Source organism: Nerophis lumbriciformis, linkage group LG02 (genome assembly GCF_033978685.3).
Source record: "Nerophis lumbriciformis linkage group LG02, RoL_Nlum_v2.1, whole genome shotgun sequence".
Taxonomy (NCBI): domain Eukaryota; kingdom Metazoa; phylum Chordata; class Actinopteri; order Syngnathiformes; family Syngnathidae; genus Nerophis; species Nerophis lumbriciformis.
This window is the reverse complement of record NC_084549.2, coordinates 14944278-14971345: the sequence shown is the minus strand read 5'-3', so window position 1 is coordinate 14971345 and position 27068 is coordinate 14944278. Positions and strand designations below refer to the sequence as shown.

The 27068-nt window shown below is 39.4% G+C and overlaps 1 protein-coding gene across 1 annotated transcript in view; it reads right to left on the bottom strand.

Moving 5' to 3' along the window:
• Positions 1 to 27068, bottom strand: part of ptpn20 (protein tyrosine phosphatase non-receptor type 20) — a 61095-nt gene that overhangs the window by 33756 nt on the left and 271 nt on the right. The window contains exons 2-24 of the mRNA XM_072915581.1: positions 26959 to 27030; positions 25114 to 25288; positions 24872 to 25007; positions 24666 to 24804; positions 24444 to 24596; positions 22358 to 22543; positions 21807 to 21969; positions 21472 to 21721; positions 21311 to 21390; positions 15599 to 15676; positions 15369 to 15476; positions 15182 to 15298; positions 12690 to 12898; positions 12512 to 12613; positions 9408 to 9501; positions 8980 to 9065; positions 5171 to 5342; positions 2801 to 3012; positions 2446 to 2544; positions 1862 to 2367; positions 861 to 1623; positions 562 to 732; positions 320 to 494 (exon numbers count right to left, since the gene is read on the bottom strand). Coding sequence (XP_072771682.1) covers positions 320 to 494; positions 562 to 732; positions 861 to 1623; positions 1862 to 2367; positions 2446 to 2544; positions 2801 to 3012; positions 5171 to 5342; positions 8980 to 9065; positions 9408 to 9501; positions 12512 to 12613; positions 12690 to 12898; positions 15182 to 15298; positions 15369 to 15476; positions 15599 to 15676; positions 21311 to 21390; positions 21472 to 21721; positions 21807 to 21969; positions 22358 to 22543; positions 24444 to 24596; positions 24666 to 24804; positions 24872 to 25007; positions 25114 to 25288; positions 26959 to 27006 — 4222 coding nt within the window. The 5' untranslated portion in view covers positions 27007 to 27030. The remainder of the gene's footprint in view (positions 1 to 319; positions 495 to 561; positions 733 to 860; positions 1624 to 1861; positions 2368 to 2445; positions 2545 to 2800; positions 3013 to 5170; positions 5343 to 8979; positions 9066 to 9407; positions 9502 to 12511; positions 12614 to 12689; positions 12899 to 15181; positions 15299 to 15368; positions 15477 to 15598; positions 15677 to 21310; positions 21391 to 21471; positions 21722 to 21806; positions 21970 to 22357; positions 22544 to 24443; positions 24597 to 24665; positions 24805 to 24871; positions 25008 to 25113; positions 25289 to 26958; positions 27031 to 27068) is intronic.

Sequence of the window (27068 nt, the reverse complement as noted above, 5' to 3'; positions counted from 1 at the left end):
TTTGTCATTGACTACGACAAAAGGTGCAAATTATATCCAAAAGGGAGACTTAGATTATGGCTGCATTAGAACAGACCACTGCAGCAAAGTGGAGACTGCCGAGTATATTACTCAGCTGTCAGCTATATTACTGTGCTGACTTCAAGTAGAGCTACAGGTCTGCTGGAGTACCTTGAAAAAAACTTGCAAACATAGGGGAAACATGCAGAGTGAGAAAGGCACAGTTTTCACCCCAGGACCTTTTTGTTGTAAATGACAGGGCTAAACACCTGACCAGTGGCCACCCCATACGTGTGTGCGCAAGTAGTAAAAGCCCTACCTAGCTGTCCAGAAGGTGTCTTGTAAAGGACGATATCAGGCAGGCTGTCACAAGAAGGGGGCGCCACCAGGTTGGTAACAGCCCTCCCCAGTGTCATACTGAGTCTCCTGGGAGAGGACCTGAGAATTGTCATGGCAATTTCATCTGCCACCTTGGTAACATCATGCCCATTTACCTGGATTTGGAAATAATTAGCAGTCAACAACAACGACAAGCTCCTCTTCAAACATGTAGGGGTTTACCGTAATAAGTCTGTCTCCTGCTCGGAGGCGTCCATCTGACTTTGCTGGGTTCTCCAGTATTTCCTGTATGTAGTAGCAGTTGTCCAGTTTGCTTCGGGTGATGGTAAACCCAAAGCTTCCACTCCTGGACTTGGTCAGAAGTACCGTCAACTCAAATTCTTTCACAAATGCCTGCATGGCAAAAACAATACCCCCTGATTCAAAAGCAATTATACTCTAACACTAGATTCCACATTGAGTTCTGTGTAATGGATTTAACTTACATGTGGAAGTGTAAAAAGGCAAAATAAGACCCTTACCTTTCTTCTACTCTCTTCTTCATCTTCCTCCTCCTCATCATCATCCTTAAATTTCCTATTGTTTATCTCTGGCTCATCTCTCCTCTGTGCGTGGCTCTGGACCGGTGGGGGTACTGTGGGAGCAGGTGCGCTGATACAAGGAGGTGTTGAAGAAATTATTTGGGTCGTGATGGGGTTCTCTGGTGGAATGGGATTCTGAGGGAGTGGCACAGTAGGCTGGCTGTTTTTGGGAAGGGATTTGCATTGCTGTGGAAGAAGTGAGTGGTGGTGCTTGGCCTTGGACGGCTGAGTGGTGAGCGGCTGAGACGGGTGCGCCAGGGCACAAGTTGTCAGGGTGTCAGACGAGAGGTTTAGCAGTGACATTGTAGTGATGGGATTCTGAGAGCTGAGACTAGACAAAGTATCGGGAGTTTGAGAGAAATTTGACAATATTTTGGAGGTCTGAGAGGAAATAGGGTTGGACGTCTGAGAAAAACCAGATGATGTGTTGGAGGTGTGCGAGAGACCAGAAGATGCGTTAGGGGTTTGTGAAAACCTAGATGCTGTATTGGAGGTCTGTGAGAAACTTGAGGAAGTGATCATGGTCTCAGACTTGAGGCCTGTGAGGTCAGATACTGGCGTTTGTGTGGCTTGATTGGACTGAAAACCTTGTTGAGGTTCCAAAGTGGAAGTAATGGTCAAATATTCCTCATCTGCCATGATAGTCAGTCCATTCCCCACCAGGCAATAAGTCACACTTCCGTCTGCCTCTTCTCGAACACCACTGCAAAGAAACAGAACATATCATGCCCCATATTCAAAATTCTATCCTTCGATGTTTTATTATGTCCAAGCAGACTCCCAGCCCTATCCGTTAGATACTGTAACTCTTCAAAAACCAGATGGATAATACCAGACTGAAGACTGTTCAGTCTGAAAACAGTCCAGCTGAGATCAATTGAATGCCCTGAGAACCAGACTGAAGACAACATTTTAAGATAACATATTGTGTCATGTCCTACCTGGCATACTTAGAGTTTGAAGCAGTCTTGGGAGAGATGTCATTTAATATGGCAGCTGAACTTGCTGCAACAACCACCTCCCCATCCTCGCTTTCCTTCTTCGTCTCAACCTCCTGTTGTCCTCCCGGTTTCTTGGAAGTTGGCGTCGACAATTGTTGAGCTGGTCGAAAGCAAACTTGAGGCAAGATTGGTGAAATAGGCGATGCGGGTGAGACTGGCGAGATTGGCGTCGTTGGAGAAGTGGGTACGGGAGGTGACCCTTTACGAGGTGACAATGGAGGAGTCTGTTGGCCTTGGACTTCCCTCTGTTGGTCCTCGGAAAACCGTGGAGCTGCAGGAGGGTCTTGACTTTTCTCTGACGTCTCGGGCAGCTCTTCTTCGAGGGCAGAGGCCGGCCTCTGAGCAGGTATGTTGAGGTCGAATTGAAACTTAAGAAGTTGGCTGTAGTCGTCTCCTAGCCGGATGTCCAGAGAGCGGGATCGAGCTTCCCTGGTGGGTGCAGGACTCTAATATAGCCAGAGAGGGTAAAGTAGTATCTCCGAACTTAAGGGAATCTTATTTATTTAAGTGATATGTTAACTCACCAGAGTGTTGTCATCAGCGTCGTAAAACACTCCTGGATTGGGTCGACAGATCAAGAGGTGAACCTCAGAAGGGGCGCCACGAAGCAGGAACAAAACTCTCTTAAGTAGCATAAAGAAAGTGCGTATTATTCTAAGACAGTCATCATGACCTGAGGTGTACTCCAGTCTTGACTGCATTTGTGTGACTGTAACTCCTTGGCAGAACTGAACTGTGACACAACTCGCTTGCTATTTTGGGTTACATTAGATTAAAGGATTAGTGCACCAATGATGTAGCCGAACTAGACTTCCTTCTGTTGCTCAATAATTGCTTTTTTAAAACACCGTCTGTCTCAGCAACTTTGGGCGAACATACCTGGTAGGAAAGATCCTTGACAGGCTCTTTGTTGACAGATAGAATAATGTCCCCTTCTCGTAAAAGACCACTCTCCAGGGCCGGCTGACCGGGGAACAGGCGCTTGATGCGAACCACGCTGCCCCTATCTGGACCTGAGTGCAGCTGGGAAATGTTGAAACTAAAGCCTAGCCCCGACAAACTTTTCTTCAGTATCACTTCATGCGTGTTTTCTAGGATAAGAGAAGAATTTGAGAGAATTCATTCAAAAATGTGTATATGGTACAGTTCAGTGAAGTGCAAACAGATTGTTGTTTTAATGACCCTTTCAACAAGTCATTTTGACATAGTACAACAGCAATCAATAGGAAAGGTGCAAGTCTTAATAATAATAATGATATTAATTATGGTTCCATTTAGTAGTAAGAAAAGTGGGTTGCTGCTAGGGATGTAAGGATATGAGACATCACGGTTATCATGACCAAAATGATCACAGTTATCATTATTTACGCGCTATTGTTGAATGCACCCAAAAATTACTTATATACACACTGAAATCTTTTGATAAAGTTTTTTATATAACTAAAATAAATGTTAGAAAAAACACAATTTTGCATGTTTTGTCTTTCTTATGTTTCACTGATAGTGAATGGCTCGAATGGCTCAGCTTTTATTGTTTTAAATATTGGTTTGTATTGTAGCATTTTAATATTTATTTCAATGAAAAGTGCGTAACAAGTCAAATCTATTACTATTATTTCTGGCGGTCGTTGTGGCGTCCTGCTATGTTGTATCTCTCAAGTGGTCTTTGAACGCACCGTAAAAACACCTCCTTCTCGTATTCATCTGAGTATAGATTAGTCTGTCCTAAGAGAGCACAGGTGGTAGGTTCAATGTGCACAATTGAATAGCTTAGTTGCTCAGACAGTAATGTGTTTATATAAGTTTAGTTTGGGGTATGTCGTTTGTTAATGGGGAAAGACGTTACTGTCTGTTGTTTTCATGTTAGCATTTACGCTAACGAGCTCGCGCAAGTCAGTCCGTGAGTTTAACAAAATGCTGTTATCTACCACGGTTTTTCGATAATTTTATTTTCATAAAATTCGTAATAGTAACCGTCTCGAGTTTTACCGTGGTTGTCATTAATACCATTTATCATTACATCCCTAGTTGCTGCTAATGTGAGTAGTCAGACCAAAATACTGACCGTATTTTCCGCACTATAAGGCGCACCGGATTATAAGGCGCACCTTCAATGAATGGCCTATTTTAAAACTGTGTTCATATATAAGGCGCACCGCATTATAAGGCGCATAGAATAGACGCTACAGTAGAGGCTAGGGTTGCTGGACCTGTTGTGGCTTAATATTGGTCCATATATAAGGCGCACTGTCAGATTTTGAGAAATTGGCGGTTTTTAGGTGCGCCTTATAGTGCGGGAAATACGGTATAGTGAAACATTTACAAGTAGAAACTGTTTATCCCCTTTGTTGTAATAATAATACAATACAACTGGATATACATTAACAATTAAAGTATTAACATTTCAATTAAAAGTGGATGATTTAAAGGTGGACACTACAGCTTTTGTATTTTCTGGTTGTATTCTAAATACTGTTAAAAAAAATGGGTGAATGCTGAAGAGCTGAATTCTCACATTCTCCACTGTTTTATAGTACTTCTACATTTCTCACATGTTTCGAACCATTTAAACGTCAAAAAGTTCAGCTCATCTATGACATGTACAGTATGCTTGTGTTTTTTAATAGCGGCGTGACAAGATCCAATTCGAATTAAACTTTATCTCATTCAGGACATCCAGACTATCTATTTTACACATTTGAAAATATCCAACCTACCATAATAACACATTTTATCCATCAACAGAGAGAAGTGGTACAAGTTTCACATTTCTCCGCCAATTGAAACCATAATAAATGTTGCATTCATTATTTTAAAGGCATTTAAAGTACCTCATTTAACACAAATCATTAATTTCCTATATTCAATTCCAGCATCAGCTCTTGAGCATTCACATGCAATTTCTTTAGAACCTGCAACAACAAATCTACATTATTTCTGTCATTTTTCCTCCTCATTGTTCGTTCTTAGAGAAAGACTAGTTGTGTCGAGGCAGCAAATTGTCCCTTTAACAACTGGCTTGGACTGTGAAGGGTCTCGGGGGGTAACAAAGCAGCATCAGTTTTTGATGACTCTGACAGCAACCACAATGTAACTGTCAGATGACTCACAGTTACCTCAAGGCTGTGTGTGTGTGGGGGGGGGTGCATGTGTGTGTGTGTGTGTGTGTCTAATATGCTCTATCTTTTGTTTTTTTCTTTGGTGAGCACATTTTCCTCCTATCCCCTGACCACCCCAGTCCACACGTACCATCAGTCACAAAGCTGTAGTCCTTGGCTCGGCCACTCAAGGTTGTTTCCAAGGAGACCTCAGTCCTGGGGGGCTGTGTGTGTGATGCACTGTGAATGGAGGTGGGGAAGGGGTTGTCGGTCTTGGGATCCAAGATGACTGTTGGTTCTCTTTCTAGCAGCAGGTTCACCACCTACCAGCAACAACAGTTCCATATCTTACTGTACATGTTTCTACTGTATAGCTATTTCTGTCAGTGATACAGGTGATATGATGTGTGTGGGGCCAATATTGTCAAGAGTATCTGATAGCTTACAACAGGATAAGGATTGTCCCCATAAACCTTTTTTTTTGTTACAAATGTTTGTTTAGTATGGGCCTGATCTACTAAGGGCTTGCCTGTACAATGACACCTGCAAACTTGATAGCACACGCAAAGCTGATCTACTAAACCTATGCACAAAGGTTTGCGTCTCTCAAGTGAGCAGCAGAGAGCGTGTCTGTCTTCATGAATATGCAAAATATGTGCAAAACGCCCACAATACTGGAAGGAGAAGATAAAAATATAATGATTCAGCACGCGGAATGTAATTCATCAAGGCTGAAACTGCTGTGTGGGCGCTATTTTGCTTCTCTATTTAGCACATTTGAAAATTGCGTGCAAAAGTTACACACACGACTGTGAGAAAGGAGGTGCTTGTGCTGTGAAGACAGACCATGGACAGAGAATCCTCTGTCCTGTGTGTGTGATGTCTGCTGTCGTTTTTCTTTTTAACTTTTTCATTTAGTAAATACATAATCATAATATATCTTTGTCCTGTCAGGAATAAAAAATATTCGACACATTTTTATTGTCAGAAATAAAACATATTAGACATATCGACTACTCAGCAATATCATTTTATAATTCAATAGCTGCTGGATGACTTAAGAGGCTGGTTAAATCAAATTAAATTGATACGTTTTGATGTCCGCTGTCGTTTTTCTTTTTAAATGCCGTTAACGTTTTCATTCAGTAAATACATGTCATAATATACTTTCTACATAAAAAAATGCCTTTCTATATGCATTTTATGGCGTATGGATCATTCCAGACACCGGAATGCAGTGCGGTGCTGCTGGTTCACTCCCTCCCTGCGCAGCACACCATCAGTGTAAAAATAGTTTCTGTTGTCTAGATTGCAATTCTATATTGCAAAAAAAGATGGTATATATTATAGGTGGGTGCAGCTAGTTCAGTCATTGAAATGTCAGAAACATGCTGCTTTTTTCCGTACCAGAATATGACGAAGCATATTTAGCACTTGGCTTCACTGTAACCACGGTGGGAGACGAGGAAAGGCCTGTGTGTTGTTTCCTTTAATGTTAATAAGCTTACAACGTTATGCAGCGATATAGTTATAACAATTTTATAGAGAAATGATACTATTTAGAGTCATTTCCTCAGGGGGCGTAACAGAAAATAATTGAGAAGCAGTGTGTTAGTTCAAGAGCATAAAAACATGAATGTGGAGTAAATGAGTGTCTCCACTATAACAATAATGGGTTGTACTTGTATAGCGCTTTTCTACCTTCAAGGTACTCAAAGCGCTTTGACACTACTTCCACATTTACCCATTCACACACACATTCACACACTGATGGAGGGAGCTGCCATGCAAGGCGCTAACCAGCACCCATCAGGAGCAAGGGTGAAGTGTCTTGCTCAGGACACAACGGACATGACGAGGTTGGTACTAGGTGGGGATTGAACGAGGGACCCTCGGGTCGCGCACGGCCATTCTTCCACTGCGCCACGCCGTCCCTCAATCTACAAGATTAATATAGTTGGCTTCTCTTTCTTCCCCTCCATTTACCTGCTTTCTTTCATATTTCAAGTTATCATTCCATATATGTATTGTTGCATTTGAACTATTGTATTGTTGATAATAAAGGTAATTATTGTTATTATTCACTATCAATAGTGCTATTTCTATTGGTATTTGTATTGCTCCATTTGGAGTGTAATAATGTTCATTGTCATTTCTGTATTATTATTTATTTCACTAACTGCTTCTTTGCTATCACTTTTACTATTATATTTGTACATATTGTTGTTGTTGTTGTCTCTCTGTCTTATCCCTCTCTTGTCCCCACAATTTCCCCCTCTGTCTTCCTTTTTCTCTCTTTCTATCCCCTCCTGCTCCGGCCCGACTGCACCAAATGGTAATATAAATACATTTAATAAAATCAAAATACAAACAAGGCAACAAGAGAAGTATCCCACACTTCTCTTTTGTAAAGTAAATTTGTACAGCCGATATGGGCATTAACATCAACTATATGATTTACCTGAGTAGCTGGACAGGACAAAAAAAGAAAAAAGAAAAAAAGTCAAAGAGTGTTTCCATGGTGACAGCTGGTCGTAAGCGCAAAAACTTCATTGAAAAAAGGTGGTCCGCACCAGTTATAAACTGCGCACACAGTCTTAGTAGATCACACTTAACACACTCTCTATTAGTCCTATTTTATTACTATTTTATAGTTTGCACACGCTGTTTAGTGTGGTGTTTGAATCTGTGTAGATCATGTGTGTATGCCTTTCTTACTTTGTGGAAACTTTAACCTGATCACATTAAGTTGGGGACCAAAATTGTAATGCGGGACCAAAAAGCTAGTCCCCAAAACGTGTGTGTGTGCACAATTGCTGCAGACGCATGTGTGTTTACTTGTCTTTATGACTTTGTGGGAACATAAACCTGATAAATCCATCATTTTCTTGGGGGACCAAACGGTCAGTGTGACTCCCGAGTGCAGAGCTGGGCAAATATTTTGACTCCGGGGCCACATTGAGAGAAAAAAATGTGTCTGGGGGGGCAAATGTGTTTGTGTGTATAAATTATATATACACATTTAGCTGTAAAAATCTACTGTACAGTATTTGTGTTTGACTCCCTTTTTTTCAGGAACACTAATACCAAAAGTCACAATGTAAAAAAAGTTATGACAGACCACCTCAAAATAACTGAATGGAATTTTACAGTTTTTTACTGAATGGGACACCCAAAATGTGCATTAAAATGAAGAAAGTGGGATTTACAATATTAACTATGTACAATAAAACACTGAATATTAACAACATATGAACATTGCTCCTCTTTTACTTCTCAGACCAGCTCCTCCATAGACATATCTTACAATCAAGCAAAACACAACAACAAATGTAAAAAACAGCAAAATATGAATGCAATGTGTAATAAACACCTACAATATGACATATTATCACTTTTATGCAGAACTTTGTTGTACAAATCTGCTTCCGCATCTGTTTCTGACACACGTTTTCGGGCTGGCTGCTCTGAAAACAAACCCCGCCCACTCTGCTCGTCTGAGCTGCTGTGACGTAGATTACCGTAATAAATCGTATAACACCCAAAAGCGCAGATTTTGACCTTTCAAATATTTTCTATAGTTCAAGACTTACGGTCATTTAAAAACAGCACTGCATATCATAATGGCGGCTACAGTTTTGATGTTAAAGGTCTAAAAAAACGTATGTAGAACGTCCGGTGGGCCGGATTGGAAATCTTAATGGGCCGCATGTGGCCTGGGTGACATATTTTGCCCAGTTCTGCCCTAGTTTGTGTGTGTGTGCCAAGGCCTCGTTACTTTGGGGGGACATAAACCTGATAGCTTACAGTTGGGGACCACAATTCTTAAGGGGAATCAAAAACAACAACGTATACTTGATGACAAAGGGGTCAGAGGGATTACTTAGAGTGTGTTTTTAGTCCTGCGCATGTATGTGATCATGCTGCAGTGTGTGTAGATGTACGTGCGCGTGCGTCAACCTCCTCAGTCCGCTTCAGGCACTCGACAGCTTGTTGGTGAGTCACGGCCCTCAGGTTAGAGCCGTCAACCTCCAGCAGTCTGTCCCCTGTCATAGACAAACACACCAATCTCATCATCGTCATCATTAGCAACATCAATGTGTGTATGTGTGTGTGCTTGATGCACATGTCATCAAATCAGAGTCAATCCTGTTCAGTAAAGCATGAACAAGCAAAACACTTTGTCCAAACATAAGTATATACAGTATACCATCCATCCATCCATTTTCTACCGCTTATTCCCTTTGGGGTCGCGGGGGCGCTGGAGCCTATCTCAGCTACAATCGGGCGGAAGGCGGGGTACACCCTGGACAAGTCGCCACCTCATATACAGTATACCAATAACTTCAAAAAAGTTAAAAAAACAAAACGATATGAATATAAATTACCAATTTGAATGCGTCCATCTTGGTCTGCAGCACCGCCAACCACCAGACTTTTGATATAGATGCCTCCATATCTCATGTTTGTGTTTATTCCTCCCTTTGTATTTGAACACAAAGAAATATTCAGGCAGTGTCACTCACAAACTCACAGTATAGTATCAAGTTTTGTAAATTTTTGTCTCTTCTCTGTTTAGACTCACTATGATGTCTGCATTTAAAGGTAACAACTGTCTAAAGCTGGCCTTAACATTTAGAGCACAAAAAATACTGCCTGTTGAAAATGACCATATTCAACATATGTAATATACAGTACAGGCCAAAAGTTTGGACACACCTTCTCATTCACAACACAACTGATGGTCTCAACCCCATTGATAAAGCAAAAAAAATCCACTAATCAACCCTGATAAGGAACACCTGTGAAGTGAAAACCATTTCAGGTGACTACCTCTTGAAGCTCATAGAGAGAATGCCAATAGTGCGCAAAGCAGTAATCAGAGCAAAAGGTTGGCTATTTTGAAGAAACTAGAATATAAAACATGTTTTCAGTTATTTCACCTTTTTTTGTTAAGTACATAACTCCACATGTGTTCATTCATAGATTTGATGCCTACAGTGACAATCTACACCTTTCGGTCTGCAACATTTTCTTTTTCAATCTATGAATGTACAACTGTTTGTTTATTTTGTTGACCATTGACCGAAGAAGAAGAATTAAAAAGAATAGTCATGAAAATAAAGAAAACGCATTGAATGAGAAGGTGTGTCCAAACTTTTGGCCTGTACTGTACATTCATTTGTGATATTCAAGTTTAATATTCTATAAAATATTGCCTTTTTAGAACAGTGTTTTCTGCCTCATTGTTGTCAGAGCCCGTGCTACAGATTGCAGAAACCCCCAAATCAATTTTCATGTGTATTATCAAAAGGCACCTATGATGATTTGAATCTACATGTAAGCACTTCCTTGTGGTCTAGATCAGTGTTTCTCAAACTTTTTTCACCAAGTCCCACCTTTAAAAGAGTAGCGTAATAGGCACAAGTATTCATTAAAAACAAGGCAAAAGTTTTATTTAACAAGTATATTTAATATTTTTGGCCACTGAAACATTTGTTGTCAAAATCAAATCTCGAAATTATCATTCATGCGTTCATTTTGTCTCTTATTGACTATTGCAATTCTCTTTTCATTCTTTTCAACAAGTCAACGCTAAAGAGACTTCAGACTGTACAGAATGTGGCTGCCAGACTTTTGACATGTACATGTCTGCTGCATGTTTGAAAGCATAGCAAAACGCCACAGATCGGAGCATGATAACATGAATGTGCAGTAAATGATGAAGTTGTGATTTGGTGAAAGACGCGTAGTATGCACAAAAACCTAATTTACCGTATTTTCCGAACTATAAGGCACACTTAAAATCCTTTTTTTCCCTCAAAACTCGACAGTGCGCCTTATAGCTCGGTGCGCCTAATGTAAGGAATACGTTTGGTTGAGCTTACTGACCTCGAAGCTATTTTATTTGGTACATGGTGTAATGATAAGTGTGACCAGTAGATGGCAGTCAAACATAAGAGATAAGTGTAGACAGCACTATGATTGCAATATGTCTCAAGTAAACAACACCAACATTTTATATGTTCCATTGAAAATATAGCCCTTTACACATAGCGCTCAAAAATCTATCAAAATGTTTTACTACGACTTTGGTAAGCCATGAAGCTGCACCGCTTGAATACGGTAATTGTCGGTGCATTAAACATACAAGTATTATTATGGTATGTGTATAAGGTAAGACATATTATCTGGCGTTTTGTTTCGCAATATTATGCAAAAGCAACTTTTCTTATCTTCTGGTATCTGCTGATCTGCATTTGGGATCTGTAGAAGTCTTGAAAATTTGCGCGCAAGTCGATAAGCTTCTTCTTTTTGTCTAGCTTCTTGTTATGGGACATTCATCCTCCGCTGTAGCCATTTCTAATATAAAGTAGTGTAAAGTTCTTACTTATATCTGTCAGTAAACTTGCCATGAAAGCGCTAAAACATATCGGTGTAGTGACTTTACATTATTCACCCAAGGAACTTTAGTTATTAGAGAGTTCCGGTCGGACGGTTTTTCACGGGACATATTTCCTGTGTTACACATTTCCTGTGTTGTTGTTTCCGGGTGAGGAGATGCTGCTCCGTTATTGATTTAAGTAAAGTCTGAATGTCATTTAAAAACAGCTAGCTCCATCTTTGACACTTCTTCCACCCCCGTCCTTGCACGCTACACCGCTACTACAAAGATGACGGGGAGAAGACGCTGCCGAAGGTGAGCCACGTAAATAAGACCGCCCACAAAACGGCGCATCCGGAAGTGACTGTCAGAAAGCGGCTTGAAGATGATCTGTAAAACATATTCTATGCAACATTTTGACCAAATAACTACCATTACATGTTATTTAGACCACAAGGAAGTGTTTTACATTTAGAAAAAAATAATAATAATATGACTCATTTAATGCGCCCTATAATCAGGTGCGCCTTATATACGAAAAAAGATAAAAAACGGACCATTCATTGGCAGTGCGCCCTGTGGTCCGGAAAATACGGTAAATAGGGCGGTCTGCATCACTTTTCAATTGTACACGCAGTCTTAGTAGATCACACACAACACGTCCACCAATAGTACACATAATTGTATAGTTACCACACACTGTTTAGCGCGTGGTATTTGAATCTTTGTAGTTCAGGCTCTTAATGTCCAACAATGAACGTCCACCGAGCTGTGACGTGACAACGTAGCCAGACTGCACACCAGAAGTATCCAAAACTGCAGGCAAACTCACGCCAAAATGCACGACCCTTATGATTTGATGCTTTGATACTGTTTAACACGAGTATCCAACATTGAAACGACAAATTCATCATAGGTCCCCTTTAAAACTTCAAGACTTGAAATTAGAAATGTCCTTATGTCTCTGCATTGAGCACACATTGAGGTGGAACATGACAACTGCATGCATATAGTAAATAAAATGTATAATGTATAAACAAATGACAAAAGACAAACAAGTAACACGTTTTTGTCCATTAATTTAGAAATACGAATCATTTCACTCACTGCAACACTGATGCCAAGACTCCCGCTGCTCTTCTTTAGCTCCACTACAAACTTCTCCCCAGCTTTTAGACTAAGGACTGAAGGAGATCTGGAGCAAATGTCCTTAAAAACAGAAAATAGGTACAGTTGTAATTTAAAAAAGGACACTTTACCTTGGTTGACTCTATACTTTGCTAACCTGTGCATCATGTATTCGCACCACTGGAATGTGAAGTTTCCGATTCCGTTTGGGGGTAGCCATGCTGGATAGGGTGATGGCCTCCTCCAGTTCATCCATGGCGTGGCGGAACTCTGTGCCGCTTAGTGTGGTCTGAGAGCCAAAGCTCCTCTCCAAGGCCAACCCCAGGGTGCTTTGGCACAGGGAGTTCTTACTGTCTTTTAGACACTCTGATCAGGGGAAACCAAAACGTTGACACCTGTTACAGTCGTGGTCAAAAGTTTACATACACTTGTAAAGAACATAATGTCATGGCTGTCTTGAGTTTCCAATACTTTCTACAAATCTTATTTTTTTGTGATAAAGTGATTGGAGCACATACTTGTTAGTCACAAAAAACATTCATGAAGTTTGGTTCTTTTATGAATTTATTATGGGTCTACTGAAAATGTGACCAAATCTGCTGGGTCAAACGTATACACACAGCAATGTTAATATTTGGTTACATGCAACGTTCCCTCGAAGGTGCGCACCTGCGCAATTGCGCACTGCTCACGCGTCCTCTGCGCACAGCAAATCTATGCTGCGCAAAAAATCTAATACCACTCTAAACAAAATAAACAAATCGTTTGTTTTGTATGATTTTGCAATGCAACTGTGAGTAACAGGTGACGAAAGGCAGCCACAAAAGATAAAACAATGTTTGTCAACACTTAAATTATTGTAACGTCTGTGGAGACACTTAAAAGAGGACAGGAATTCCATCGGTCCCTTTATTTAGCGAAACTGTTTGTCGGCCATAACCACACCAAAACAATGTGTAAAATACTTTTATCTAGCAAAACTGGTCGTTGTCTACCGTACAAACCAAGCCAAAAGCAACTCTTTGTCATCTGTTATATCAACAGCAGCCGCTTGCTCTCTCTCTCTCTCACCTGCACCAACACATACACTATGGCAATTAGCCACTGGTGCGTTTATGGCCACACAAAAAGTTGGACAACTCCAACACTACACGTAAAGTGTAAATTTCAGCTCGTTTTACTATGACTCCTCAATCAGTGTGCTTATTCTACTGTCATTTGTTAAGAATGTTATTTTTTGGATACTAATCATGAAATTATGTTACAGGACTACATAATTGCTAATAAAAATATTTATTTTACGGATAGAAAGTTAATAAACACTTCATCTCATGCAACATGTGAATGTTTTAAGGGGAACTAAATGTGATCTCTGAAAGGGGTACACAATATTTCCAAAGCAGAACCCCCACCCAGGCATAAAATACTATAGTGCATAGCTTATTAAAAAAAACAATATCTAAGTGGGCCAAATCACATCTATTAGAAAATAATCTCTTGAAATGGACTAGTCACTTGATTATAATAATAAGACATTTAAATTGTTATGTCAGGTTTGAGACAAATGTGCTGCTGGTAAGACCACAATGTGCACGTCTGTATTCCACTGAATGCTCAGGGTGTTTGTGTGTTTGCTCACACACATGAAAAATTAGAGGGAACATTGGTTACATGTCCCTTGGCAAGTTTCACTGCAATAAGGCGCTTTTGGTAGCCATCCACCAGCTTCGGCTTGAATTTCTGACCACTCCTCTTGACAAATTTGGTGCAGTTCAGCTAAATTTGTTGGTTTTCTGACATGGACTTGTTTCTTCAGCATTGTCCACACGTTTAAGATAGGACTTTGGAAAGGCCATTTTAAAACCTTAATTCTAGCCTGATGTAGCCATTCCTTTACCACTTTTGACGTGTGTTTGGAGTCATTGTCCTGTTGGAACACCCAACTGCGCCCAAGACCCAACCTCTGGGCTGATGATTTTAGGTTGTTCTAAAGAATTTGGAGGTAATCCTCCTTTTTCATTGTCCCATTTACTCTCTGTAAAGCACCAGTTCCATTGGCAGCAAAACAGGCTTGACAGTAGGCATGGTGTTCCTCGGATTAAAGGCCTCACCTTTTCTCCTGCAAACATATTGCTGGGTATTGTGGCCAAACAGCTCATTTTTTGTTTCATTTGACAACAGAACTTTCCTCCAGAAGGTCTTATCTTTGTCCATGTGATGTCAGAAATAAATCAATGTCAGAAAAACTACAAATTCAGCTGAACTGCACCAATTTTGTCAAGAGCAGTGGTCAAAAATTCAACCAGAAGCTTGTGGATGGCTACCAAAAGCGCCTTATTGCAGTGAAACTTGCCAAGGGACATGTAACCAAATATTAACATTGCTGTATGTATACTTTTGACCCAGCAGCTTTGGTCACATTTTCAGTAGACCCATAATAAATTCATAAAAGAACCATACTTCATGAATTTTTTTTGTGACAAACAAGTACAGTATGTGCTCCAATAACTTTATCACAAAAAAATAAGAGTTGTAGAAATTATTGGAAACTCAAGACAGCCATGACATTATGTTCTTTACAAGTGTATGTAAACTTTTGACCACGACTGTATATCAAAGTAGAGCTTTAGTAGTATGATGAGGAGTTACGTTTTGGCTGGGACACGATCAGCTCCACTTCCTCGGGACTGCTCTGTAAGATGACAGCAGCATCGCTGAACGTTACCCCTTCCAAACTGGTCTTATTTAGGGAGATTAGACGTCCGCCTGGAATAAGAACACAAATCAGTGATGACGCCTCATCGGGTTTCTGCCTTCATGTGCCTTCGAGACATACCGGCTTTGATCCGTCCATCTTTGTCCGCAGGTCCATCGGGCACAATGGAGGCAATGAAGATCCCAAGGTCGAGTTTACCTGTATTGTCCTCACCTACGATCACAAAGCCTGAAACAGGACCAGCGCGGAAGCAAAGACAAAAGTCAGACGTTTAAGGAATTAGGTAAGTGGAAATTGTTGACATGACTTTTTCATTGAGGCTCACAGCAAAGTCTCCGCGGAAAACTCACCAAAGCCAAGTTTGGGATCCTTCTTGAGGGTTACACAGATGATTTCCCTCTCTGGGGAAGACCTTGTTGGTGTGTCGACTGTAAATATTGTAGATAAATGGGATATCAACGACAAAGGAAAGCTTTTTAGTGGATCCATAACAAATACACCGTAAATATTCTAATTAGGGATGTCCTTGTCGACATTTCTGGCCTCAAATGCGATCAGATTTCAAGTTTCGATCTAATACTTGGACGATAGATCACCCATCCATCCATTTTCTACCACTTGTCCATCTCAGGGTCACAGGGGGCTGGAGCCTATCCAGGCGGGGTACACCCTGGACAAGTCGCTACCTCATCACAGGGCCAACGCAGACAACAGTCACACTAAGGGCCAACTTAGAGAACATGCAAAGTCCACACAGAAAGACCCCAAGTCCGGGAATCGAACCCAGGACCTTTTCATTGTGAGGTACACACACTAGTCCCTGGGCTACCGTGCTGCCCGATAATAAATCATAGAACTAAAATTATTTCATAGCAAGTAACTAAAATGAAAACAATAACACATTTTAATGAAGCTCATCTTATGAAATGTAGAATTTGCTAGTATTGAGATAGGCTCCAGCACCCCCCGCCACCCCGAAAGGGACAAGCGGTAAAAATGGATGGATGGATTGTTGTAGATCAAATGACGTATTAAATGTGTGGTGTTGAAGCTACATACATTTTTTTAAACAAAATAAAGTGGTGAGTGCACAATAACTAAACCACTATTACAGTACAAAGCCTTCCTGTGTTCAAATACTTACTCCCTGTAAACAATAACAACCACAAAAAACATTGTGTAATAATAATAAAAAATGGAAAAATATCTATAGAGTCACTTTAGTATCATTTATATACTGATACAACACTAGGTATCAATAGTATCAACATCTGGATCATTGGTATGTGCGTGTGTGTGTGTAGCATTTTTAGCCATTCTTTTTTCTCAAGTCCTCCGGTGAGTACGTGCCAAAAAAAAAAAAAATTCCGCCATGGTGGTGAGGTTTATTATCTCAGAAGAGGCTTTGCACAGTTGACACGCTCATTACAGCTTGCTCTCAAATTAAACTGTTCGACAATTTGCTAACGCATTTGTTCACAAAGTGGTGACCCTCGCCCCATCCTTGTTTGTGACTGACTGAGCATTTCATGGAAACTGATTTTATACTCAATCATGGCACCCACCTGTTCCCAATTAGCCTGTTCACCTGTGGGATGATCGAAATAAGTGTTTGATGAGCATTCCTCAACTTTCTCAGTCTTTTTTGCCACTTGTGCCAGCTTTTTTTTAACCCTGTTGCAGGCATCAAATTCCAAATGAGCTAATATTTGCAACAAATAACAAAGTTTTCCAGTTGGAATGTTAAGTGTTTTGTCTTTGCAGTCTATTCAATCGAATATAGGTTGAAAAGGATTTGCAAATCATTGTATTCCGTTTTTATTTACGATTTACACAACGTGCCAACTTCACTGGTTTTGGGTTTTGTAGATCAGGCTCTTAATGTCCAACAATGAACGTCAACCGAGATGTGACGTCACAACACAGCCAGACTGCAAACCAGAAGTATTCAAAACTGCAGGCAAACTCACGCCAAAATGCATGCAAGAAATACTTGCACGAAATTTTTTTTTTTCTGCCATGGTGGTGAGGTTTATTATCTCAGAAGCGACTTCGCACAGTTGACACGCTCATTACAGCTCGCTCTCAAATTCGAGCCGATGTTCTGGACAAGACATGCGCCCTACTGGAATTCACGCAACTCCTGCATGTGTGTAACAAGGAATATGGAAATGTAATTGTGTCCTCTGAGAGTGCATCCCCATTGAGTGGGACACAGGTGTGGTAAAGAACGGCAGCTCATAGTCGGTTAAAAAAGGCAAATATCATCCACGATCAGATCGGTATTCATTCAGAGCCGGGGTATTTCCTTATTCTATTGCAAAGAGGACTAAAATATAGAGATGTCCGATAATATCGGCAGGCCGATAAATGCTTTAAAATGTAATATCAGAAATTATCGGTATCGTTTTTTTTATTATCGGTATTGTTTTTTTTTGGGTTTTTTTATTAAATCAACATAAAAAACACAAGATACACTTACAATTAGTGCACCAACCCAAAAAACCTCCCTCCCCCATTTACACTCATTCACACAAAAGGATTGTTTCTTTCTGTTATTAATATTCTGGTTCCTACATTATATATCAATATATATCAATACAGTCTGCAAGGGATACAGTCCGTAAGCACACATGATTGTGCTTGCTGCTGGTCCACTAATAGTACTAACCTTTAACAGTTAATTTTACTAATTTTCATTAATTACTAGTTTCTATGTAACTGTTTTTATATTGTTTTACTTTCTTTTTTATTCAAGAAAATGTTTTTAATTTATTTATCTTATTTTATTTTATTAATATTTTAAAAAAGGACCTTATCTTCACCATACCTGGTTGTCCAAATTAGGCATAATAATGTGTTAATTCGGACGGGACGGCATGGCGCAGTGGGAGAGTGGCCGTGCGCAACCCGAGGGTCCCTGGTTCAATCCCCACCTAGTACCAACCTCGTCATGTCCGTTGTGTCCTGAGCAAGACACTTCACCCTTGCTCCTGATGGGTGCTGGTTAGTGCCTTGCATGGCAGCTCCCTCCATCAGTGTGTGAATGTGTGTGTGAATGGGTAAATGTGGAAGTAGTGTCAAAGCGCTTTGAGTACCTTGAAGGTAGAAAAGCGCTATACAAGTACAACCCATTTATCATTTATTTATTTAATTCCACAACTGTATATATCAGTATCGGTTGATATCGGTATCGGTAATTAAAGAGTTGGACAATATCGGAATATCGGATATCGGCAAAAAGCCATTATCGGACATCCCTACTAAAATATGATTTTTTTTAAAACTTAAACAGATATGGAGTTCATGAGAAAGGGGAAAGGGAGCCTTGCTCTCTTTGAATTATCAATACGTTTATTGCACAACACCGCAGCAAGAGAGAAAGAGCAGAACACAGAACAAACTGCTCGTTCAGCTTGTAAAAAATGTAATGAGGCACCGACAGCTGAGTAGCATAATCAACATTTTAAAGCGTATGCTTATGACACAGGACCAATAGATACCCTTTTTAACTGTATTCTAGACATCAAGTTAGACATGGCAGTGAATTTTCTACAGCTCAACCAGGACAAAACCGAGGTTTTAGTTATAGGCCCTGAAGACTAGAGGGAGAAACTTTTACCAAAATTATAAAATTTAAAACCCATACAATATATAAAAAATCTGGGCGTGATTTTTGACTCCGAGCGGACTTTCATCCCACATATTAAGAATAATACAAAAAATTGTTTTTATCATCTTAGGAACATAACCAGAGTCCGCCTGTTTCTCTCAAGCCAACACGGAGGTGCTAATGCATGCTTTTATTTCCTGTCGTTTAGACTATTGTAATTCCCCACGCGTGCTGACGAGGACTAGAGGGCGGGAGCACATTACACCAGTTTTAAAGTTGCTGCATTGGCTCCCCGTTCACTTTGGGGACGATTTTAAAATTGTATTATTAGTTTATAAATGTCTTAATGGCCTTATGCCTTCTTTTCTATCTGACCTGCTTTTACCGTATCAACCCTTGCGGAATCTGAGGTCCTCTAGCACCAAACTTTTAGCTTTACCAAATACCAGAACAAAGACCCACAGTGAGGTGGCATTTAGCCATTGTGGCCCCCACCTGTGGAGCAGCCTGTCAGAGAGCCTCAGGACTGCAGAGACCGTTGAAATAAAATGTAAAAAAAAAAAGGCTAAAGACACACAATTTTAATCAGGCTTTTTACTGAACATGTTAAACTTTTATGTTTTTATTATTAATTGTGTGGATTTGTATATTATTTATCATTATTACTACTATTATTCTCTCAATGTTAAGTTTTTTTTAACTTAATAATGTATTATTTACTGTGATGAGGTGGCGACTTGTCCAGGGTGTACCCCGCCTACCGCCCGAATGCAGCTGAGATAGGCTCCAGCGACCCCCCGCGACCCCAAAAGGGACAAGTGGTAGAAAATGGATGGATGGATGTATTATTTATATCAATCAATCAATCAAAGTTCATTTATATAGCCCTAAATCACGAGTGTCTCAAAGGGCTGCACAGGTCACAACGACATCCTCGGCTCAGATCCCACATCAGGGAAAGAAAAAACTCAACCCAATGGGATTACAATGAGAAACCTTGGAGGGGACCGCAGATGTGGGTGACTGGTGCAATGGACGTCGAGTGGATCTAGATCAGGGGTAGGGAACCTATGGCTCTAGAGCCAGATGTGGCTCTTTTGATGACTGCATCTGGCTCTCAGATAAATCTTAGCTGACATTGCTTACCAGATAAATAATGAAGAATTCCGCTGGTAATCACAGTGTAAAAAATAACATTCAAAATATAAAACATTCTCATGCATTTTAATCCATCCATCCGTTTTCGCACCTGTTCAAGAAGTCGCATTAATTGTAAAAAGTATTTAATTTATTATTGGTTAGCTTCACAATAACAATGTTATTAAAAATAATAAGAAACTTATTGTACTCTAAAAATGTTGGTCTTACTTAAAAATGCGCGCATTTAGTTGTATTCAGTGTTAAAAAATATTATATGGCTCTCACGGAAATACATTTGAAAATATTTGGCTTTCATGGCTCTCTCAGCCAAAAAGGTTCCTGACCCCTGATCTAGATCATAGTGTGAGAGTCCATATTATCTACAGTATATTTTATTTGTACATATATTCTATCATAAATTTCATACTATTTTTTAGATTACGTTAATTTTAGTTATTCTCCAGTGCGGATGCCTCAAAAAGTGGTGTTTTCCTCAAATCCTCAGTGCCACGCTATGTTTTGTTTTTGTTTTGTTATTGTCAAAAGTGCTGTGTGCGTGTACGTGTGTGTGTGAATTATTCTCTTTTTTTTTTCTTTTTTGTACAGCACTTTGTGTTTGTCACCTGTGTATGAAAAGTGCTATATATATATATATATATATATATATATATATATATATATATATATATATATATATATATATACACGTATATATGTATATATATATATATATATATATATATATATATATATATATACACGTATATATGTATATATATATATATATATACGTATATATATATATATATATATATATACGTATATATACGTGTGTATATATATATATACATATATATATATATACGTATATATATACACACGTGTATATATATGTATATATATATATATATATATATATACGTATATATATATATATATATACACGTATATATATATATATATATATATATATATATATATATATATATATATATATATATATATATATATATATATATATATATATATATATATAAATAAAGTTTGATGATCAGATAAAACTGCTGTACTTAAAATGCAGCTACCGCCATCTTGTGAGGTAGATTAAAAAAGCTACAGTAACATCATGAGGTTGCCTACAGTCACAGCTGTCAATGCAAAGAAGAACCCGGCAGTAGTTTGCTTTTGTAGCTCTCGTGCCCGGCGACTATACAAGACTTCGTGAAAAACTGAATAGAGGGATCAATGATTGACAAATATTTTCGATCATGCCATTTTTAATTGGTTCCCTAAGTAAAAATGTCTTTACCTCGTATGGAAGAAGAAGCATCCCAGTCTTGTTTCTGCAGCGAAACGCTGGACATCATCCTGGGAATCGACTCGGGCGTGCTTTAGTAAAAAACATAATGACAAAACGCTTTCATTATGCAAAGAGACTGCAGTATGAATGACATTCTCATAAGCTGCTACCTCCAGTAGGGACGCTCTTTCAGATCCCTGAGTTCTCCCGTCCCTTCCTTGTTCATCTCCCTGCTCATTTCCCGCCTCATCTCTCTCTGCTGCCGTAGTCGAGCCTCCAACTTGGCGGTCAGATCCTCGCAGGATTTGGAAAGCGACTCCGGTTGACCCGGTGCTAAACCAACATGGTTCAACATGCCCTCAGAGCACGATATCCGCTTCAGGTTCATGTTACAACCCGGGTAGACTGACATGCTTTCATCTAGGAGGGGAACATAAAGGAGACGGTCGTGTCATTCTGAGAGCTGACGCTGCACTTTTGATTCGAGTTCCTTGGACTACGTTACCTGGCATCATACTATGGTTCTGTTGTCGTGACGTCATCTCGCTGTGGAATTTGTGCTGTGCGGAGCAGAGGTTGAGGAGGTATTGTGCTATTTTTGAGCTCTCCGTTATAAAACTGTGCTTTTTACCACTTGGTCCACCACATTCGATGATTAGTTTACGTCGCTGGGGAGAGGGAATATATCACACAATATAGCATTATAAACAATCTTAATAATGTTATTCTGCATTTTAATAATCATATAATCATATATGTATTTTGTGGCGACTAAACTATTCCTGTATTCACCCGATTATAAGACAACCCCTCATTTTTAAGGACATAATCAGACAATTGTTTTAACATCAGTAAAATAACAACTGGTACATTGCAATAAAATGTGATTCTTAGCTGTTCTACAGTTGTTAATGACCCAGTTTCATTCATCAGCACTATCTTAAAATTAGCAAGCATCTGTCCTGCGTCCATCCAGGTCACTAGTGTGTGTGAGTGACAGGAAGAAAAGCACTGATTTAACGCGTGGGAAGAAGTCGGTTGGCGCCTTATCTTTACCCCAGTGGAAATCGAGTCGGTTTCTCTCCAGAGGAAGCGTCGAGTGACAGTCCGGAGCTGGTTCTTCATCTCATACACAATCATTCCTTTGGCACAGATCCCCAAAACCAATTCTCCGATCACAGGCCTTTTTTCTCTGCCCACACGGTGGAACATAACTCCGTACTCTGGCAGTTGTTGGGCAATCTGACAACAAGCGTCGATAGAGTTAATTAGTGCCACTGGCGCAATTGAGGCATGTTGGAGAACCTAACATCTACATTGTGCCTTTTTGTCAGTTTTAAGACTTGGAGCCTGATCTACTAAAGCAGTGGTGCCCAAACTGCGGCCCGCCAGCGTACAGAATCCTGCCCGCAGGAAGTCCCAAGTTAAATTTTTTTAATTTTTTTATCTGTCCTTTCTAATCCATTTTCTACCGCTTCTTACTCTGTGTCTCCTAGCTGCTCAGGCAATTGTTATTGTCTAAAAATGCATTTTTAGACAATCAAACTGATCATTCATCGCAGAATATATATATATATATATATATATATATATATATATATATATATATATATATATATATATATATATATATATATACATACCCTGTACTAAAGGTTTGCAGGAATTAAAACATGTGCAAAGTTAATAGCGCACGCAAAGCTGATTTACTGAGCTCATACGCAGAGGATTGCGTCTCTTAAATGAGCAAAATGGCGCGCGCAATCCATTTAACGTGTCTGTCTTTATGAATATGCAGAATATATGCTGATTATCCAAACACGACACTGGGAGGAGGAGGCGCAAATATAATTATTTAGCTCATGCGGTGTGATTTATCAAGGCTGAAACTGTTCTGTGGCCACTGTTTTGCGTCTACATTTAGTATGTCTAGAAAGTATGTGTAACCTGGCACAGTTACACAGAAATTTGCTGTGAGAAAGGAGACAATCGCGCTGCAAAGACAGACCATGGAGAGAGAGAATCCCCCATCTGTGTGCGTGTCAACATATTTGGACTACCAGAAATAAAAATAGTCGACATATCCTCTATTCATCGATATAATTTTATAATTTTATAGCTGCCGGATGTCTAAAAGGGCTGATTAAAACAAATTACATTGATTTGTTGTGTGTTTTTTTTTTTTTAATGGCATTCGTTTTCCCATATAGGCCTCTAAGATATATATTCTATATGAAAAAATGTCTTGCAATATGCATTTTCTTGCAGCTGGATCATTCCGGACGCACCATCACAACACCGGCGCCTCCCAGGGCACACTTTTGGCATGCAAAAAATAGGTTCTGTTGTTTATATCAAACTTCTATGTTGCCTAGAAAAGGTGGTTGATATTATATTTGTCTGGTGAATATTCCACAACATAACAATACAGTACATGTTGGACGTTGAAACATATGATGTCATGAAAGTGGAGTTTTTATGGGCACACTCAAAAGCCTCATTTAAATAGGGCACTTGTTATCAGTTGTACAGGCAGTCTGTAGTACTCTCAATTTTTTACTTTGCAAACACTATCAAGCACTTGCTGTCTTGATCTTAGTAGACCAGTCCCTAATTGTACTAATTACAAGGTGTATACAATTGGGGATTTGCATACATGCCTGCACTCCTTCCCCTCAGGACCGATTCGGTCCCATACACTCCCATAATAGTAATATATGTTGATGTACTGTACTGTAAGCCTGATATATTACTACAAAATCCAAGCATTTATCTTCAAAATACAGTGAAAAAGATTTGATGCACTGAAAGTTCACATATTTATATATTACATCTCTATTAGACTTTTATGGGAGGAACCATTTTGGGATATAATGTTTTTTCTAACAGAGATTTCTCCAAAAATATAAACTTATAAATACTCCCCTTCCGAAATGTAAGCTGCAACCTGTTGAAACCTTTTTTGTATACTTTCTGTTGTCTCATGTTAACAAACAGAGCATAAAAACATAACTAAAATCTCAACAAACAAAAAAAGACATGTTTGTTGATAGAAAAAAGTGTGACTTCATTTTTACATGTCAATAGCATCATCAAACTCCTAAACAGTAAATTAGTTCTAAAACTATGAAGAAAAATGTACCTTCAGATATTCTGTTTCCGCCTCTTCAGGTCCCATTGGAGCATGACTTGCATGTAGTCTCGGCAACTCCTCCTTCACATTGGGCAAAGCCAGCCTCTCCAGCATCCTCTTTGACACGTAATGCTCTGGCTGGTAATAGCTCTTCCCGTACAACTAAAATAAACACATGCAAACCTTCAATAAATTCTGAAAGAGACAACCAGAAGACTTTTCTTGCCGTACCTCTGGCATGTAGTCGCCAAATTCAGCCTGCAGAGCGAGAGCGGCCAGAAACAAGCCCGTCTCCTCGTTGCAGTAAATGCGGTCCTCCAAGATGTCTTTGCGCAACTGCAGGTAGTACTGGTGGCGCGTCAGTCTGTGCCTGGAGCAAAACATAGCTAATGAAACAAAACACTGCATGCGTGAGTGATAATGCATCCGGTACTTACAAAATGAAGGCGTTATCGTCAATAAAAAACTTGACTCGTAGAAACACCAAAAAGGAAAGTATCTGCCCTTTTTTCCAACTGTCGGGAGCCACTTTGGAGATCTTGGTTTCGTGGTCCAGGAAAAAATATTCATCATCTGCAGAATGGCGAAGATAAAAGCCCTTTATCTTACTAACTTCAAATACTACACAAATATTGAGGCAAATGTCCAGAATTCACGCGACTGTTTGTTGATTTCTCACCATCCAGGAAGGCAAGACCGAAGTAGAAGTGCTCTACTAGATTGGCGTGAGCCACCACCATGTCAAACACGTCTCTCGCTTGAGACTTGACGTCACAGCGGACCACCACGTACTGCCCACTCGGCAGCACCACCGTCACTTCTCTCTGAGACGAACATAGGCGGCCCTTTCTCGACTGCGGATACACAAAAAAATTCACTTTCTGAGGTGGGCTTGTGAGATTCAATACGAGAGATGATATACCGCCTCTTCATTTAAAAATGTTCATTATTGCTGTTGGAGTTTTGCAGTGGTGTACAACTGCGCTGCATCATAAAGAGGTGTTCTGGGATATATAATATACTATATGTATACAGTATTCACAGAGTATATACACTATATATATATATATATGTATATACAGTATGTATGTATATATGTACAGTACAGGCCAAAAGTTTGGACCACCCTTCTCATTCAATGCGTTTTCTTTATTTTCATGACTATTTACATTGTAGATTGTCACTGAAGGCATCAAAACTATGAATGAACACATGTGGAGTTATGTACTTAACAAAAAAAAGTTAAATGAATGTTTTGTTTTGTATTCTAGTTTCTTCAAAATAGCCACCTTTTGCTCTGATTACTGATTTGCACACTCTTGACATTTTCTTGATGAGCTTCAAGCAAAGCAGTAATCAGAGCAAAGGGTGGCTATTTTGAAGAAACTAGAATATAAAATTTAAGTTATTTAACCTTTTTTTGTTAAGTATATAACTCCACATTTGTTCATTCATAGTTGTGATGCCTTCAGTGACAATCTACAATGTAAATAGTCATGAAAACAAAGAAAACGCATTGAATGAGAAGGTGTGTCCAAACTTTTGGCCTGTACTGTATGTATACATGAATATTAAATAAATGCGATCAAAAGTCCTCTTACAATGGAGCCTATGAAAGTCGTGCTATACTGCCTATAAAGCCAATAACAAAACATCTAAACACCCTCATTGAGGTTTTGTATACATGCTGTAAGTAAATATGTAGTGTAGTAACGGGCACATTTATAATAACATTTAATACAATCAATATAATAATTTTAGAAATACGCTGTGCATTAATTTAAAAAACGCATCACAACGTTCGCTTTTTTTCTTCATCACTGATTATACTCACTGCAGACTTCATGAGAGCCAATATAACATCACATACAGTACAATGTCTGCTTTCATTAGGATGCCGACTGCTAGGATGTTCATATATTCCTGTTTAGATGAAGAATGTCTCATAATCCTCACGAAGAAAAGGGGCGGGGGGGTAACCTAACGTTTTTTCGTGTCGTACTTTCCAGTTTCGGGTCCTAAATGGCTGTCAAACTTGTCGGAATCCCTACTCAGACTTCTTCTGTCCAGGTGAGATGCATGATTTATGATCTACAATAAACTTCCAGGGAGCAAGGCAGCGAGGAAGCAGCAGACCACTCGATGATGTAAACATAAGGAGACACGGTAGTGATCCCGGCGCCGCTATAAATAGTTCCTCTGCGTTAGCGCTTATAACAACAATATCATTAATACTTGGTTAATATTTAAGTCACAAAACATAAAAGGAGAATTGTTGGCGGTTTTTGAATGGTTATTTATTGGATTTTATGGGCGGAATAGAAGCGCTCCCATTGGCTCTGCTGTAAGCGGACATTTATTTACTTTTATTTACAAGTTAGAATTCATTTAAAAAAATCCATCTTTCATAATGATTGTGAACAATAGCCAATGTTTGTTTTAAGTGCAGTTTCCCTTTAACTGTACATCATGCAACTTAACAAATGTAATTTTGCATGCAAGAAAAGACAAAAGTCTGATTTACCACAATAGACCCTGGAAGCTCTAGAACAATTTGCTGTTCGTCAGCCATTCGGATAAACTCTGGACCCAAAGCCTGGTGAAAGAAGCAGACGTGAAAAATGCATCACACGT